We start from the raw sequence: 17,685 nt of genomic DNA, 5'->3' as shown, positions 1-17,685 counted from the left end.
TGAGAATAGAGACCAGTTCCAAAACTAATGCTATAGTACAGCTGAGGAAAAGGGATGTCATGGAGCAGAGTATTGGCAGGCAAAAGGGGTTTTACTAAGTGTGTTCAAATTCCAAGTGTACTTTCAGATTAGAGGTGACAGATTTCCTCCCACATAGGCTGATGGGGGGTGGAAGGAAAAGAGAAGCAGTGAGGCTTCTGACCTGTACACCGGGAAGGCTGGAGCTCTTACTCTTGAAGATGGAAAAGACTGAAAAGGGAGCCAGGTTGGGGGGGGGGGTTCGGGAGGTTCAGAAACTGAGGTATCTCAGTAAGACTGAGATGCCTGCTAGATATCCAAAGGGAGATCTTAAGTAAGGAACTTAATTTAAGGTCTGGATTTAAGGGTGAGAGAAGTCCAGGCTGGTGATAGAAACGTGAGGGTTATCAGCTGAAATGTAAACTTCGGGGAAGGGGATTCCACACTTGTTTGTACTCAGGGCTTACTCCTGGCTGTGTGCAGAGTGATTACTCCTGGCAGTGTTTGGGAGATTATATAGGATGGCAGGGATCGAATGAGGGTTGGCTGCATGCAAGACAAGTTTCTCACCCACATACTCTCTCTGTCTCTCTCTCTGTCTCTGTCTCTGTCTCTGTCTCTGTCTCTCTCTCTCTCTCTCTCTCTCTCTCTCTCTCTCTCTCTCTCTCTCCCTCTCCCCTGACTGCTCATGTTTTAAAACAACCCACCAACTTTATCTCTCCAGGATAGTACTCCTTGCATACAAGAGGACTCTTCCCTGAGACCTTTCATAAACTCACTCTGAGCATGCAGAATAATGAGGTCTGGGTTGCAAGAGAGGATTTAGTTTTCACATCTGTCTCAACATCATTCACACATCAAACACCCACATAACATGCTGGAAAGATTAAACATTTTTAATGCAGGAGTGTCCACTAAAATCAAAACTCAGCCTACATTAAATATAGCCACTTCGGGGTGGGGGCTGGAGGGGTGAGGAGGGAGGTATACCATGATTCTTGGTTTCTTGGTGGTGGAATATGTGCACTAGAGAAGGGATGGGTGTTTGAGCATCGTATAACTGAGACTTAAACCTGAAAGCTTTGTAACTTTCCACATGGTGATTCAATAAAAATAAATAAATAAATAAATAAATAAATAAATAAATAAATAAAGCCACTTGACTTTTTGCCTCCTCTTCTGCTATTGAGAGGACCGAGATTTTATTTGCCTGCTTCTTGCCTCGTGGTTGCAAAATGACTGCTATAGCTCCAGACAGCACCTTTCCCTTCTAGTTAAAGAACTAGGGAAGCTGAATGAAAGCGCAAGCTTTGTCCCTATAGCCAGTGCATCAGATCTCTGCATTGTCTCCTGGCCTAAGCGTCTTATGGGTCACCTAGCTGTGAGGAAGAACACGTCACCTGCAGTTAGCAGGCCCACCATGAAGGAGGAAGATGGTCAAGCTGCCGCCCTGTAGGTCATAAAGGTCTTGGTGACCAGCTGCTCTGCCACTCCTCTGGGCTTGTCTTTGGCCATCCCTGGTTCAGATGTGCTGCTCCAGCGGTGGTCTCCCACCATTGACAGTTCTCCCACATGCTCTACCCTTCCTTCTCTCCACCCCCAGCCTTTCCTGCCACCAGCCCAACGCACACCCTGTCCCAGAGGTCCTCCTGCCAGAATTGTCCCCTGACATCTCCCCACACAAGGTGGAGTTTTGTCCAAACCATTGTCATCAACGTGCAGCCTTGGATGACTCAAGGGACCGCAGTGCCCAGCAGATGCCCGTGGGCACCAGGGACTCCTGATGTGCCAGTGGCAGTATTACTTCCAGGTCTGGCTCCTCTCAAATCGTGGTGCAATGTGATTGACCCTCACTCTCCCTTTCCCCCCTCTGTTGGCAGGCTCAGACAGGAGTCAGGGCATGTTGGCCCTGGCCATAAGTCCCAATCGGCGGTACCTGGCTATCTCCGAGATGGTGCAAGAAAAACCCCTCATCACCATTTATGAGCTGTCGACCGTTCCATGCCGGAAGCGTAAGGTCCTCAATACTTTTGACTTCCCAGTTCAGAAGTTTACGACCATGGCTTTTTCTCCAGACTCCAAGTACCTCTTGACTCAGACCTCGCCTCCAGAGTCCAACCTGGTCTACTGGCTGTGGGAGAAGCAGAAAGTAATGGCCATTCTTAGAGTCGATTCTCAGCACAACCCTGTCTACCAGGTACCGGAATAACCAGCATCGTGTCACTCAGCAGAACACATTAGCACTCTCTTCCGGGGGCCCATTTCTACTTGTAAGAAGAGTGCCAATTTTTTTTCTTTTTTGTGGCGGAGGGCACACACCCAGTGATGCTCAGGACTTATCCTGGCTCTGAGCTTAGGGATCACTCCTGGCAGGACTCTGGCACAACATGTGGTGCAGGGAATAGAACCCGAGTCAGCCATGTACAAGGCAAGTGCTCTATCCACTGCACACTCTCTCCAGCCCCAGAGTACTGATTTTTTTTTTTTACCAGGATTTGAATTTTAGTTTCTATCAGAACCACATGGGGAATGCAGTGTTATCATTACCCCCATTGCACAGATGAGGGGTCTGAGGCTCTGGGAAACTAAGTCATTCAGTCAAAATCATAGCTCGACTAGAGACCCTGCTTCCATTGTCCCTTTTCTTTACTTTGCTCCAGAACTGTTTTCTGATCGCAGGTTGAAAACAGAGATGGATTGATCCAACTTGCTCCTCCCTGGTCCTGACCACATCCCCTCTGCCTTTCTGGGCAGTGCAAAGACTTCAGGAATGTAATGTGAAGAGGCAGACTTTAGGAAGCTGCTCACGACATCGCAGCTAAGCAGGGGGCAGGAGATTCTGCTGCAGCTTAAGAACAAAGGGAGCTGTTCCCATTAGAAGGTTGATGGACCACACAGGCTGGGGTGAGGGTGGGGGGGTTCCCCAGGAGGCCCTGTCTTGGCCAGTGACACCAACCTGGGATCTAGGACTCAGGGTTTTTGTTTTAAAAAAAAGCAAAATTTATTTTTAATGATAAAAACAAATTTAATAAAACCAATTTAATAAAAGTAAATTATTTAAAAATTTTAATTACAGCAAAAATATAAATATAAGTAACACATTTTATAATATATAACCTGAGCATTATATATATAATATACCATGATTAAAATAGAAATTAAGTTACCAGTCTGAGATCTGCAATTGATAGCTTTAAAATTTAAAACCAGGGAAATATTTATATTTTTCTAAAATACAATTCTTAGTGGGAAATTAGTTTCTGTGTGTGTTTGTTTCAACCACACATGGAGATCTTAGGATTGACTCCTGACTCTGTGCTCAGGGGTAGGACTCAGTTGTTTTTTTTTTTTTTTTGGTTTTTTTTGGGGGGAGGGGTCACACCCAGCGATGCACAGGGGTCACTCCTGGTTCATGCACTCAGGAATTACTCCTGGCGGTGCTCGGGGGACCATATGGGATGCTGGGATTCGAACCCGGGTTGGCCGCGTGCAAGGCAAACGCCCTACCCGCTGTGCTATTGCTCCAGCCCCAGGACTCAGTTTTTTAAAAGGACTCAGTTCTGGTCATACTCAGCAGTACTGCTGGTCCGTGTCTCAGGCATAAATTCAGTTATGCTCACGAGAGGATATGACCAGCACATCACATTCAGAACGCTCAGTTTTCTTCCCCAGCAGCTTTCATCCCTTGCAAGCCCGAAGAGACATAAGCCATCAGACGGCTGATTGGTCTGGAGGCCGAACCAGAAGATCGTTTCATCCATGTTCGTCCCACACCAGGGCCGGACAAACATCCCTGTTCAGGGCAGCTCTTTGCTGACAGTTTTCAGAACTCGTATCTGTGTGCCCGCCAGGAACCCAGCAGCAGGGAAGCAGAGCTGGGGAGGGCACAGCCCCTTGAGGTGCTCACGGCCTCATGGGGGCGACAGGTTAAGTGCCTGCTACTGAACATCGGGATGAAGGGCTATGGAAGGAAACTCAGCCGGGAGGAGGCCGTGTGCCGTGTCTGGCTTGTGCCTCCTCTGCTCGTAGGACACTCAGCACACGCTCATTTTTCTGCATCTCTGCTATGACAAAAGTGAACTGTCCCTATGCTGGTGGGTTCTTAAGAATTGTATGAAAGATTTGCATACAAAATTCGCAAGGTTAAGAAGTGAGGATTTATTTTACAGTTTAAGTAGCTGGGTCCGGATTCCCTCCCCAGTGTCCGGGCCTCTCCTTTGACATGTCACTCTTCCTGTCTCATGCCGCACTGTCTTCCTCCTGCTTGCCTACTGGGTACTGTGGCCTGCACTTTGTCCCTGCACCTTTTCCTCTCCAGTGTATGCTTTCCTAGACCGAACACTTGTCACTGGGCCTCCCTCGGACGGTAGCACAGTGGTTTCCTGACAGTCTCTGGCACATGGGTGAGATCCCTGACACAGGAGCCCTGCCTGGTTCTGCTTCCTGCCCTGGTGTGCAAGCCCTGCTGATTCTACAGTCTGGGCATAGGTGATGCAGGGATTGGGGGGAACAGGGGGGAGACGGGGCGGAGCCTGGCCCTGGGCTGCTTTATCTGCTGCTCCTCTCCCATCCCCAGCCATCCCGTTTTCTGTTTTGACTGGATACCTTTTCAGTGGGAGAGATTTAAAGTAACCACCTAAATGAACTAGGCACCTGGCACTCCATCCTTCCACTCGGGGTAGCCGTCTCCAGCTTTGTTCTGTGTCCTGGATGCAGAGGGCTGCTGTTGTTCAGACCTGCACACCCTTTGTGGCCTTCATAAGGTGACTTTTGTAGGTTTCCTGGCTGAAGTCTCACCGGCTTTACAAATATAATGAAGTCATGTCAGATATCTCTCTACATTGATGTCATGATGGTAAAAGACTCTTTTGAGCTACCTGAAATCAATAGTAATGGGTACAAATGGAACCGATTCATCAAGATTCTTTTTTGGGGGGTAGGATAGGGGGGCCCATACCAGGAGCCCATACTAACTCAGGGGTTAGTCCTGGCTCTGCACTCAGGAATTACTCCTGGCATTGCTTAGGGGACCACAAAGGATGCCAGGGATGGAGCCTGGGTCTGCTGCGGACACGGCAGTGTCCCTACCCGCTGGACTAGCTCTCTAGTCCCTCATCGTGGTTTTTTTTTTCATTTGCTATTGTGTGTTTTACAGGTGAGCTTCAGTCCTCAGGATAATACTCATTTGTGTATCACTGGAAGTGGGATATTTAAGACTCTACGTTTCGCTGAGGGAATTTTGAAGCAAACCAATTTTCAGAGGGGAGAACCTCAAAACTATCTAGCCCACACCTGGGTGTCTGAGGACAAGATCATTGTGGGCACAGACACGGGCAAGGTCTTCCTCTTTGAATCTGGAGACCCACGCTGGGAGACCAACATCATGGTCAAGGAAGCCAGCCTAGATAGCAAGAACCTGAAGGTGGTCAGGGAATCAGAGAGGTAATGATGCTCTGGGATGATGCCTGCACTTGTGAAAACATGCTCAGCACCCCATTAGCCTTACACAGAGAGCAGCATCCTTTAGAAACCGCTCTTAGGGCCATAGAGATAGTACAGGGGAAAGGCACTTGCCTAGCCTGCAGCCAATCCTGGCTCAATCCCTGGCATCACTTATGGTCCACACCCTGTACCCCTTGGCCTAGTGTCCCTCTCCTCCCACCCTCTCTACATCTGGAGTACCCACCCTTATCTCCTGCTGCTGTGGCTGTGTGACTTGTATGAGTCAGGTGCAGCTTCCCCTGACCCCAACCCCACAGACCACTCTCTCTCTCTCTCTCTCTCTCTCTCTCTCTCTCTCACACACACACACACACACACACACACACACACACACACACACACACTTTTATCATGTTCCCCAAGACATAGGCAAATCCCCACCGTCCTCCTGGTAGTTTTGACTGGGGCCTCGTCATCTTCATCCTCACCCCCATCCTCATCGTCTGGGTCCTAGTGGTCCTTACTTGCCCCCCTGCAGTCCCATCCCAGAGCCCCTAGGCCCTAAGCTGCTGAGGACAGGAGAGAGTGTCGTCTCAGAGCTGTCAACACAGTCCAACCCGAGCAGATCTTTGTTTGACGAAAGTAGAGGGAGCCCCAGATTCAGACCGAAGCTCTGCCGTCTGCTAGCCGTGTCATCTTAGAAAACGCTTCCCTCCTACCACCGCTGATATCTAGACTAAATCCAGATGAAAACCATCATAAAGTACAGTAATAAGTGTGAAGCCCTGAGCCGTGAGCCGGCCCGATAAAGGCGTCGGCCACCCGTCCTTCTTGGGTGTTTATTTATGTCCCAAGGCCAAGGGCAGATCGGGGCCTTGGGAAAGGGGCTCGGCAGGCGGTCTCCCCGAACGTCTTCCTCCTCCCGCCCAGAGTTCATCAAACCTTAAGCGCGCTCTTCTTTTCCAGCCTCATCCACTTTCCAGGCCTCAGCTCCCCGGAGGCCTCCGCAGAGCAGGTGATGCCCAGCGCCAGTAACCTGCAGCTGTCCCTGCCCCAGGTGTTCGCCGTGGCTTCCTACTCCAAGGGCTTCGCCTGCTCGGCGGGGCCAGGGAGAGTCCTGATGTTTGAGAAGACGGAGAAGAACTTTTATCGGGAGAGCAGGGAAATCCGGGTAAGGAGGGTGAGAGGAAGCAAACGTGGGGTCCTGCTGGCCGTTCCTTCGCAGAGCTGCAGAGTTCCAGGAACGGGAGTGATGGGGACAGGAGGCTCCGTGGACACGTCCCCTACTGTTGTCTGGGGCTGGGGGAGGTCCCTGAGCAGTGCCCCGAATAAAGTGAAGCAACCGGCAGTCCAGTCTTTGTGGTGGTGGTTGCGGTTTGGCCTGGGTTTTGTTTTATTTTGCTGTCACACTCCGTGGGTGCTCGAGGGTTACTCCTGCCTCTGGGTTCAATGAGCTCAGGGCACCCCGGCTCAGGGGTGCCAGGGATCACAGCCGGTCAGCAGCGTGCATGGCAAAAAAACGCCCTACCTGCAGTACGAGGGCTCCGGCCTCCACAAGCCACTCTGAGTCAGGTGAGATGAGCGTGGGAGACAGACGCCCCCTCAACAGGCAGCGCCGGGGCCTGGCGTCTGGCACAGGGCAGATGCTCATTTGTGCTGTTTCCCGGCTTTCTCATTGTGATTACTTCCCCTGCTGTTGTTTTCACGGAGACGTGGGAGGAGGTAACTTGCAGGAAGATGAGCGCGAGACACGGGGAGAAGGGAGCTAAGGACAAAGCGATTCCCATTCAGAGGCTGTGACAGAATGAGGTCCCAGGAGAGCACCTCAGGACAGGGGGCTGTCACCCAGCTGACACCCTTGGAGGCTGGACTGAGAGACCAGGCAGGCTGCTGCCCCCAAGAACGTTCTGGGGCTTTGGGGGAGCGAGGCCTGGGCCTCACCCCCTAACTCACAGAATTTTATTGCTGCTAGGCTCTGCTCTGAGCACTTGGGGGCAGCAGAGGGACAAAACAGACAGGAGCCCAGGGTGGACAGCCTCCCTGTGACACTGTGGCAGCAGAGAGCCAGCCTGGGTGCTGTGGGGGGCGCGGCCCCCTCACTCCAGCCCAGTGGGGGTCAGAGCAGGCTTCCCGGAGCCCTCGCTGTCCTGGCAGAGAAGGAGTTAACTAAAGGGTGATGAAGGTTTAGAAGACAGGGAATCCCCCGACCCCACCCCGGGCAGGGCAGGCGGTGTCCTGGGGCCCAGTGGGGCAGGCGTCCACTTACTGTCAAAGGCTCCACGCTGTGGGGGCTACAGGTGAGGAGCCCCGCTGGGCAGGGAGTGAAGACGTGGAGGCCGTGACGGTGTGTGTGGCATTGGCCAAGGAGAAGAACCCCAGGACAAAGCCCCTCGAATGACGTCAGCCCCACTGGGGAGCTGCAGGGTATCCCAGAGAGCAGCCCCCGAGCTGCTTGGAAGAAGGGCTCCCCTTTTCCTCTCTTCCCGAAGCACCAGGAATATCTGGCACAGGTGGGCATCCGCACTGGACTCCAGGCACGTAGGCAAAAGGGGGCTCAGAGAAACGCGAGTTTTCAGGGGGGCCCCAGATGTGTGGCTTCATCCAGTTTTGCATCTGCCACCGTCTTGTTCAGGTGCAAATGACCAAAGGCAGATACGAGCGCTCGGGTACTGCTCTGAGCGGGATGCAGCCGAGAGGGCCCAGCAGAACCCTGAGCCTCCCGGGGACATGCTGATAGGGTGGGGACACCACTAATCGCGGTCTCCCACCCCGGGCAGATTCCCGTGGACCTTCAGAGCAATGACCCGAGCCAGTCTGACAAGCAGGATATCCTCTGCATGTGCTTCAGCCCGTCTGAGGAAACCCTGGTGGCCAGCACCAACAAGAACCAGCTCTACATCATCACCATGTCGTTGACGGAGATCAGCAAAGTGAGTCTTCCCGGCAGGTTCCCTCCCGCCCAGGGACTGCTCACCCAGGGCGCACCTGCAGCCCAACCAGCCGAGCCCAGCTCCTCACAGAGGGCAGTAAACTCCCTGCTGGGGTCAGAAAGATCCTTGGTAGAAGTGCAATTGTGGCAGCCTCTTTGGAACACATGTCTGTGCATTTCAACTGTCTGTCTGCACCCTTTTCCAGGAGGGAAGAAGGGGGGGGAAGGAGGGAGGAAGGGAGGGAGGCTGGAGGGAGGGAAGGAGGGAGGAAGGGGAGGAAGGAAGAAAGTAGGTAGCTATGTTATTAGTCACATACCATACAATTTACCTATTGAGAATATAACCACAATTTAGTGGTTTTTCACTGTCTTAACAGAATTGTTCACTCATTCTCACGTTCTATTTTAGAACATTTCATCACCTAAAAATAAGCAACCTGGGGCGGGAGCAATAGCACAGCGGGTAGGACGTTTGCCTTGTATGTGGTCGACCCAGGTTCAATCCCAGCATCCCATGTGGTCCCCTGAGCACCACTAGGAGTAACTCCTGAGTGCTTGAGCCAGGAGTAATCCCTGTACATCACCAGGTGTGACCCAAAAAACAAAAAACAAGCAACTTAGGGACTGGAGAGGCCTTTGCGTTGCGTGCACCTGATCTAGCTTTGATCCCTGGCACCCCAAATGGTCCCCCAAGTTCCACCAGAAGTGATCCCAGAGTGTAGAGCCAGGAGTAAGCCCAGAGCACCATTGAGTGTGGGCCTAAAATGAGCAGACCAAAATAGATAAAATAATAATTATTAATAAACAAACTTAGGAGTCAGAGAGATAACTCAAAGCTATCAACAGATTATCTTTGAATGCAAGAAGCCCAGGTTTTGTCCCCAGCACTTTGAGGCCCCCTGAGCACTGTTGGATGTGACAAAAAGCAAAACCATGATTTTCAGATAAATCATCTTCCACTCCTTAACTATTATCTACCCATTCTCCCAAGAGCTTCCTTCCAATTTTCTGGGCAACCACTTAGTTACTTTATGTCCCTACAGATCTGTCTATTCTAACCATTACATGTAAATGGAATCATATCAATTTGTGGACTTTTTGACTGTTTTCTTTCACTTAACCTAAAGCTTTCAAGTTTCATTTATGCTGGAGCATGAATCAGTGCTGTTTTTCCATTTTTCCATATTCATATGTGTGTGTGTGTATGTGTTGCCAACAGTGGAACCCAGGTCTCACACATGTAGGTCACATAGTTTGCCACTGAGCCACATCTCCAGCCCCACATTTTTTTGCCTTATCTTAGTTGACTAAACATGTGGGTGGCTCTGAATATTGTAAAGATTGTATCTCTGAACATTAATGTACGATTTTTTTTTGCACACGCATATTTTAGTTTCCCCTGGATATAAAGCTAGGAACAGAATTGCTGGGTTGTAAAGTAACTCCATGTGTACCTAGTCAAGGAGCTTCCAGATTGTCTTCCAGAGAGACTGTGCATCATTTTATAGTCTCATCAGCTGTGATGAGGGTTATGATTTCTCCATATCTTTGCCAGAGCTTATTATCTGACTTTTGGGGTGTGACCTGGTATCTCTTTGTGGTTTTAATTTTCATTCCTCTGGTGGATCATAATGTAGAATATATTTTCATGTGTCATTGGGCCATTTGTGTATCTTCTTTGGGGGAAATGCCTAATAGGATGCTCTGCCCATTGTTTTTTGTTTGTTTGTTTGTTTTCCTTTTTGGGTCACACCCGGCGATGCACAGAAGTTACTCCTGGCTCATGCACTCAGGAATTAACTCCTGGCGGTGCTCAGGGGACCATATGGGATGCTGGGAATCGAACCCGGGTCAGCCACGTTCAAGACCCTACCCGCTGTGCTATCACTCCAGCCCCTCTGCCCATTGTTTTCAAATGTGTTGCCTTTTTATTATTGAGTTGTAGGAGTTCTTTATGTATTCCTGATATAAGTTCCTTATCAAGTATGTGGTGTATAAATATCTTCTCCCATCTTGTTGGCTGTCTTTTAACTTTCTTGTTAGTGTCCTTTAGTAAACAAAAGTTTTCTCTTTTGATAAAGTATAATTGATCTCTTTCTGCTGTTTGTGCTTTTGATGCTATATTTCAAATCTAAGGTAATGGTGATTTATCCTGTTTCTTCTAAGAGTTTTCTAGTTTTTGCTCTGACACAAATCTGATGCATTTTTAGTTAACTTGTGTGCTCGTTATGGGATGAGGCTCCAACTGCCTCCTTTTGCCTATGGTCTTCGCACCTTTGTTGAAAAACATTTGTAACGGGGGTTTATTTCTGGTATCATAATTGTATTCCATCAATATATTTCCTCTTATGACAGCACCATCATACATGGTAAGGTTTGAATTTGGGAAGTGTAGGTTCTTGAACTCTGTTTTCTCTCTCTCTCTCTTTTGGACCACACCCAGCTGTGCTCAGGACTTACTCCTGGCTCTGTGCTCAGGGATCACTCCTGGCAGTACTAGGGAACCATTTGGGCTGCTGGAGATCAAACCTGGATCAGCGGCAAGTGAGGCCAGCACCCTACCCACTGGACTGTCTCTCAGACCCTGGATCTGTTCTTTTCAAGGTGGTTTTCGGCTCTCGTGAGTCCCTTGCAGTTTCATTTGAATTTTAGGATCCATTTGTCAAGTTCTACAAAGAAGCCACCCGGGCTCCTAACAGAGATTGCACTGCGTGTGTAGACAGTGCTGCCTGGGCAGGCTTATCCCTTCCAACCCTTGAACACGAGGTGTTTTTCCATTAGGTCATCTCTTATGCCTCATTGGACCTTCTTTCTCAAAGATACCGTATAAGGATGGGGTGAGCGCAAGTCATTTTTAAAGGGGAGAGGCCAGAATTTAACAGAATTCCCATCAGTCTCGGCTTAGGAAAACACCCATGGTACGTTCGTCTCATGACATTTCCTGCTATCACTCTTCCTTCGGGTTATTCCAGGCACAAAGTTTGGAGCCTGAACAGCCGTGTAACTGAATCCATTTTATGTTAAAATCACTCTCCCGATGCTCATGGCTGTTGGTGGTAGAGTAATGGATTCTTCCGCAGAGAAATGGGGCAGTTCTTATCAAGATCCTAAAACTCCTGCCATTTTCCCCATCTTCCACCTCTGAAGGCAGACCTATTGTGTGGGTACTGGCCTTTAATGATGCTGCCCTTTCTCGGGCCTGTGTTCCCTGGACAGAGCCCCCCCCCCCCAAGCTTTTGCCCACCAGCACTGCCTTCGTGTGAGGCCTTGTGTTTCTCCTTCCATGGAAGTGTGCCCTCAGCACCAACCACCGGCACTGTGGGGAACAGACATTGTTACTCACTGGTCCTGGAGGACACGTGCCCAGGACCACACTGTCATAGATAAACAGAAGGTGCACCGGAGGCTCTGCCTGTACTAGGGGGTCAAGGGTTCTGCAGGTTCTCTCTGAGGATTTCTTGACAGCCTCGATTGGCTGGGAAAGGGAGGACCTCTCAAGGGTCACTTCTGATTTTTCCACTGGGATTCCCCTTTTGGCCAGAAGGGCAGTGTGGGTGAGCGCTGCCAGAAACATCTCGAATTCACACGGCACGGTTGAGTTTGAATTCATTTTTGGTCATCATGTATTCAGAAATCTCGTACCATTGCCAAATTTCTCATGACCCCCACATTTGGTGATGCAACCTATGAAGTTATGCCCGCCCCCAACTTAAGAAAATAGATTGTACAGGGGTTTCCAAGAGAGGATCTTCAACAGGATGGGGGTGGGGGAGCCAGTGGCTCTAGGAGCTGTGTCATGAGGCTGTGCCCATTCAGGGTGGGGGTCCTTTGAAACGGGAGCCTTGATAGTCCAAAGGTTTCACTTTGTTGAGAAACTGGATGTCAGAGACGTGCTCTGCAGGGTCCCAAGGAACTAATCAAAGAGCCCCCCCGCCCAAAGACTTTGAGGCAAGAATATCCAGTCTAGTGTTTTTCTTAAATAACAAAAATTGGTGCTCCCTTAAGCATTCAGCTCAGGAAAGGAATGACTGAAATAAATTCTGCTCTATCCGCAGAGTGCAGTATTTTATATGGCCATTAAAGTAATGCTTCAAAATGACAGTGGCATAGGAAAATGTGCATACGAGGAAAACCATTTGCCCAACCTGGCTTCTGTGCACCCAGGCCAATTAAGGTTCCTGGGTATAATGAAAACTGAAGTGCAGGGCCAGCCTTTTGCTGACGTTGCCGGACCTCCTTCTGTGTGATTTCTCCAGGGGGAGCCTGCTCACTTCGAGTATCTGCTGTACCCATTACACTCAGCATCCATCACCGGTCTTGCTACTTGCATCCGCAAACCCCTCATTGCTACCTGCTCCCTGGATCGATCCGTACGCATCTGGAATTATGACTCCAAGTAAGGAATGAAAGACTTTGCTGTCACAGTGTACAGGATCTCAGATGTTAAAGTTGTTCATGTGAATTACTTTAATTAGAGAGCTTTGCATTTTAATTACTTGGGAGATTTTCCTGGCAAAGGAATTTTTTTTTTTTTTAATCAAGTCAGTCAACCTACCTGTTTGCCTTCTCTTTCCACTCTTGCTTGGGCTAGAAAATTACTTGGAGCTTCATTTGTTATTAAATGCCTACCACACGCCACTCCGCTAGACACTCAGGATGGAAAGATAGCACCCCAGTGACTCACTTCTTACATAACTCCCATGTCCTCCCAACACCCCTGTCCCTCCACCCTCGCCGGAGTGCTTTTTTTTTTTTGCCTCATGGATTTCTCCCCACCATTTATTTCTCCTTTCTCTCCTCCTCCTCCTCCTCCTCACTGCCCTCAACCCCCCTCCGCCCCCCCACACCCCCTGGTGCTTTACCCTCCTCTCTCAGCTTTCCCCGAGCGTCTCCAACCTCGATCAGCCGCATCCGATAATGTCTTTGCACTTATCTGAAATGGCTGGGATGGCCGGAAGCAAAGACTTGTGCCTTGCTTCCAATTTGAAGACTCGAGCTGGAGCTGTGCCTTTGACATCACCGGACTGTCCCTTGATGATTCTCCCTTATTTCCATCCTCCTGGCTAGCTCCTGTCCTCACACTACCCAAATCTAGAAAAGAGGGGAACAGTCTTTGCAGGAAATCATGAATCTGCTAGGAGTAAAATATGTGCCAGCCACAATGGGGGGGAGGCGGGGGTCGCGACTGATTGAGAGTGCCCATCCTGACTGCGTCTCTTCTCTTCTTCACAGTACTCTGGAGCTCTACAGGGAGTACCAGGAAGAGGCATACGCCATCGGCCTCCACCCCTCGGGCCACTTCGTCGTCGTAGGGTTTGCGGACAAACTGCGTCTCATGAACCTGCTCATTGATGACATCCGTTCTTTCAAAGAATACTCTGTCCGAGGGTGCAGAGAGGTAGGGGGATGCTCAGGGCAGCAGCAGGCCTTTTCCTGGGACACCGTCAAGGCTGAAATGTCAATAACCTCACTCAGTCATTCGCCGTCTGTCCTAGAGAACGTTCCCTTCAAAGAAAAAAAAAATACAACTCTTCTTCCTCCAAATTTAATAGAAAATATGGCTCTCATCGCAGCCCTTTTTTCCTTTTCTTTCTGTTTCATTTCAGTTGGGGGCCACCCCTGCCAGGGCTCAAGGCTTACTCTTGGCTCTGGCTCAGGAATCACTTCCGGTGGGGTTTAGGGGATTTACTGTCGAACCTGGGATTGAACCTGGGTCAGCTTCAAGCAAGTTAAGGGCCCTCTCTGCAGTATTCTCTCTTTGGTCCTTTATTCGCCTCTACCTGCTTTATTTTTTTTTTCCCACCTATTTCATTGGAATCCCAAAATCTCGTGATAGCCCACCTGTGATGGGCCCTCTCCGCTAATGGAGAGAAGGTGCCGGAAAGGAAACATTCATCAGACTCAGAGTCACAAACCAGCCAGGGCCAGGGCTGGAGGACGTAAGCTGGAACAAGATGATGCAGAAACAAGACCGCGGTTTCAGGAACTGCTTTTCCCCTCGGAATTTTGCTTCTCTGCCAATATCTCCTCCATGATCTAAGCAGCTCAAACGCAGCAGCGTCAGCCCCGGGGCCAGGATGGGCTCCGGCACCGCACAAGAGCCGGAAGAGGGCAGCCAGCCCGCCCCCGCCCCCACACCTTTCAGCCTGACCCCTTTAGGCAATGGTGCGGGTGACCGCGACCTTCACCTGGACGGCTCATTTCTCTCACTCCTCCTCTCGCTGTGTTTCCTCCTAGTGCGCCTTCAGCAACGGCGGCCACCTGTTTGCCGCCGTCAGTGGAAATGTGATTCTCATTTTCACCACCACCAGCCTGGAGAACATCTCAAACCTGAAAGGACACACAGGGAAGGTGAGGGGAAACAAGAGAGCCGAGCATCCTGCAAGCCAGCGGGATGCAGGGAACAAAAGCAAAGACAGCCCTGTCTTCTCGAAGCCCACACTCTCCTGGGGGGACAAAGGCAGTCAGACGCACGCACAGACAAACCGGGGCTGCTAATTTGCAAGTCACGCAGTGACAGAGAGACGGGGGTTCTGCGAGGCCCTGTGGAAGGGGTTGGCATGACGAAGATGGCAGCCTTCACAAAGGCTTGCCCCTCAAGGAGGGAGGCAGAATGAAGCAGATGGGGCGGGCGGAGATAATCATTGCAGCGCTGGAGTTGCGTGTTTTGTTCTCCGAGTAGTTCAGTCGGTGTAGTAGTAATTCTGGATATTTACCCTCCAGGTGTGTGTGTTGGGGGCAGTGGGGGGACGGTTGGATCGGGGGCTCTTGTTGAGGTTGGGTGATTGCTCTGATCGACAGGCATGGCTGAAAGAAGTCCCCCTCACGCACCCCTCCATCCCCGCAGCCTGCAGCTTCTTACATCCCTGCTCAGATGTTTTTCCCTTTTTATCTTTCAGCCTGGCGACCAAGCCGTTACCCCTGGGCTAACCTAAGCAGCTTATTCATCGTAGGCTGGGCTCAGGCTCACTTAGCCAGTTGGACTCTTACCCTTTCCTCTTGGATTTGTGTGTCGCTCGGAGGCGGCTGTCACACCTCATGGGATTCGCATTTTCTGCTCTCTGCTCAGCCCTCGATGGAGTCGATCGAGGCTCTTTCTGTGAGGGGGCATACAGCCCTTTGCAGGCACGCAGGCTTGGGGGCTGTCAGGCATGCGTGTGATTTGATTTCAGCCTGGCTTCCTTGGAGCTGCCCCTGGGTGAGAGGCGCTTAACATGCAGTGTGTTTGGCCAGATGCTGTGTTTAAAGCCCCCGTGTGTGGCTTCCGTGTAACCTTAATGGGGCTTTGTGTAGCTTGGGAGATGGTTTCCCATCTTCTCCATCCTGCCCTGGTTGCTCTCTTTCTTGCCTTCCTGTTCTTGTTCTTTATTTTCTTTTCATTTTCATAAATTTGTTCAAAATTATGGATGACATTCAATGTTTCAACACCACCATTATTTTGAATTTTCCCGCCACCACTCAATCCTGCCAAAAAGGCAGATGCAAGGTCATTTATTTTGTATTGCTTGTTACGAATAGCACAAGATCTCTCAGCCACATGTTCCTGGAATTCTAAAATGTTAGATAATTAGGGTCTGGAGAAATCTCTGCAGTGAGCTGCTTGCTTCCACGATTCTTTTATGTATTTCTGAATCGTGGCCCTTAAGGAGCTTAAGTAGCAGCCTGAGGCAGTTTGTGGGCATGACCTCCAGGGTCCCACAGGGACGGGAGATGAGAAGGACTGGCCCATCCCCTATCCCTTGAAGCCTGTAGTTTTCCGTCATTGCTCCCGAGTACCTGGGCTTCTCACTGGGTTCTGGAAGTTGGCGGCTGCTGGGATTCCGAGGGGCAGCTGGAGGGACGACGCCTGCTCCGTCTGAGGCACCCTGGGAAATTGGCCTGGTGCAAAGGCTGGGGGCATCTCTGCAGCAAGCTGCTTGGTCCCGAGGTTCTTTGTGTGTCTCTCCCTGTTCTTGTTCTTGTTGCCTTTGTTAGAGTGTGTGCTTGGGGGTGCGGAGGTGTGAGTCACATATGTGTTGTGTGGCCAAGGATAACAGCAGCAGTGCAGGGAATCGCGCTTGGCCCTGTGGGGCGTCGGTGTAAGGCTGGGGCCCAGACTCAGCCTCACGTGTACCGTGCAGGCACTTTTCTGTTGAGCTGCAGCCCAGGTCCAGGCCTGGCTGCTCTCCCCAGGGTGTAGCCCAGCACGTCCGCAGCCTCCCCGGCCCCCAGAGTTGTCCCTGGCCCAAAGAGGCCCCAGCTCTGGGTTTCTCTTGTTCCCTGGGGATAGCCTGTGCTCTGCCATTTTGCTGGTACAGTGGAGCTCCCAGCCCCTCTCCAGAGTGCTCCCCCAAGATTGCCGCTGGGTTAGACAGTGCGCCCTGGCTGCGCCGTGGAGCTCTTGTCTTGGGGCCCCTTTCTCCACTGCACGGAGGAGGAGAGGGGCTTCTTTTCTGGGAGGGGCCTCCCCACTCCGGGGGCCACTTGCAGGGCCGGAGGGTGGGAATTCCCTGAGGGCATGGATCATCCACCTCTTGAACAATCTGGGGCAAAGCCATTAGGGCCCCACTATCTCTCCCACCCGTGGGGGTTGCGGGGTCTGACTGGGGAAGAGGAGGCGAGGGCTTCTGGGCCATGGCTACCTGAACTGAGCTTTCCGAGGGGGACAGGAAACCCAAAGGCAGGGAAAGCACAGCCAAAGGCCGAGCGTGCCAGGCACTGCAGAGGGCAGAGCCTCTCGGAGCCAGGGAGGGTCTCGGTGCCAGTGGTCAAGCCTCAGCGGTACTTTCGGTCGTTGTCGGGTATTCCATCTTCATACAAGACCTAAAATAACTGCAGTGATAGTCTTCTGCATACCTCGTCTGACACCACACCCAGCACCCGACCGCCCCCTTCCCTCCGGCATTGTTCCGGGGACCCCTCCCAGCCCCTCCAGGGGTGCTGGGGACCCAGACCCCCTGGACCCATCACCATAGGCAGCTCTCGGATCTGTACCCTCTGTCCAGTCCCTATACATCTTTAAGGAAGTGGCTCAGACTGTTCTTACTGAGTCGAGGAACCGATTTGTATGTGTGTTTGTTTGCAGGGATGGGAGGACCACACCCTCTAGTGCTCAGGGCTTACTCCTGGCTCTGTGCTTAGGGATCACTCCTGGCTATGGAAGATCACACATCATGCCAGGGATCGGACTGGACCCAGATGTTTGCAGAAACCTTAAGCCCTGTACATTCTCTCCTCTCTCTCTTTCTCTCTCTCTCTCTCTCTCTCTCTCTCTCTCTCTCTCTCTCTCTCCCTCTCCCTCTCCCTCTCCCTCTCTG

General features: G+C 51.0%; 1 protein-coding gene across 1 annotated transcript in view; it reads left to right on the top strand.

The window, feature by feature from the left end:
* Positions 1-17,685, top strand: part of CFAP57 (cilia and flagella associated protein 57) — a 48,308-nt gene that overhangs the window by 4,157 nt on the left and 26,466 nt on the right. Inside the window, exons 3-9 of the mRNA XM_055138419.1 lie at positions 1,899-2,215; positions 5,174-5,460; positions 6,427-6,631; positions 8,238-8,390; positions 12,646-12,785; positions 13,622-13,787; positions 14,627-14,740. Coding sequence (XP_054994394.1) covers positions 1,899-2,215; positions 5,174-5,460; positions 6,427-6,631; positions 8,238-8,390; positions 12,646-12,785; positions 13,622-13,787; positions 14,627-14,740 — 1,382 coding nt within the window. The remainder of the gene's footprint in view (positions 1-1,898; positions 2,216-5,173; positions 5,461-6,426; positions 6,632-8,237; positions 8,391-12,645; positions 12,786-13,621; positions 13,788-14,626; positions 14,741-17,685) is intronic.

The sequence above is a fragment of the Sorex araneus genome, chromosome 5 (genome assembly GCF_027595985.1).
Source record: "Sorex araneus isolate mSorAra2 chromosome 5, mSorAra2.pri, whole genome shotgun sequence".
NCBI lineage: Eukaryota > Metazoa > Chordata > Mammalia > Eulipotyphla > Soricidae > Sorex > Sorex araneus.
This window is presented reverse-complemented; position numbering and strand designations above follow the sequence as displayed.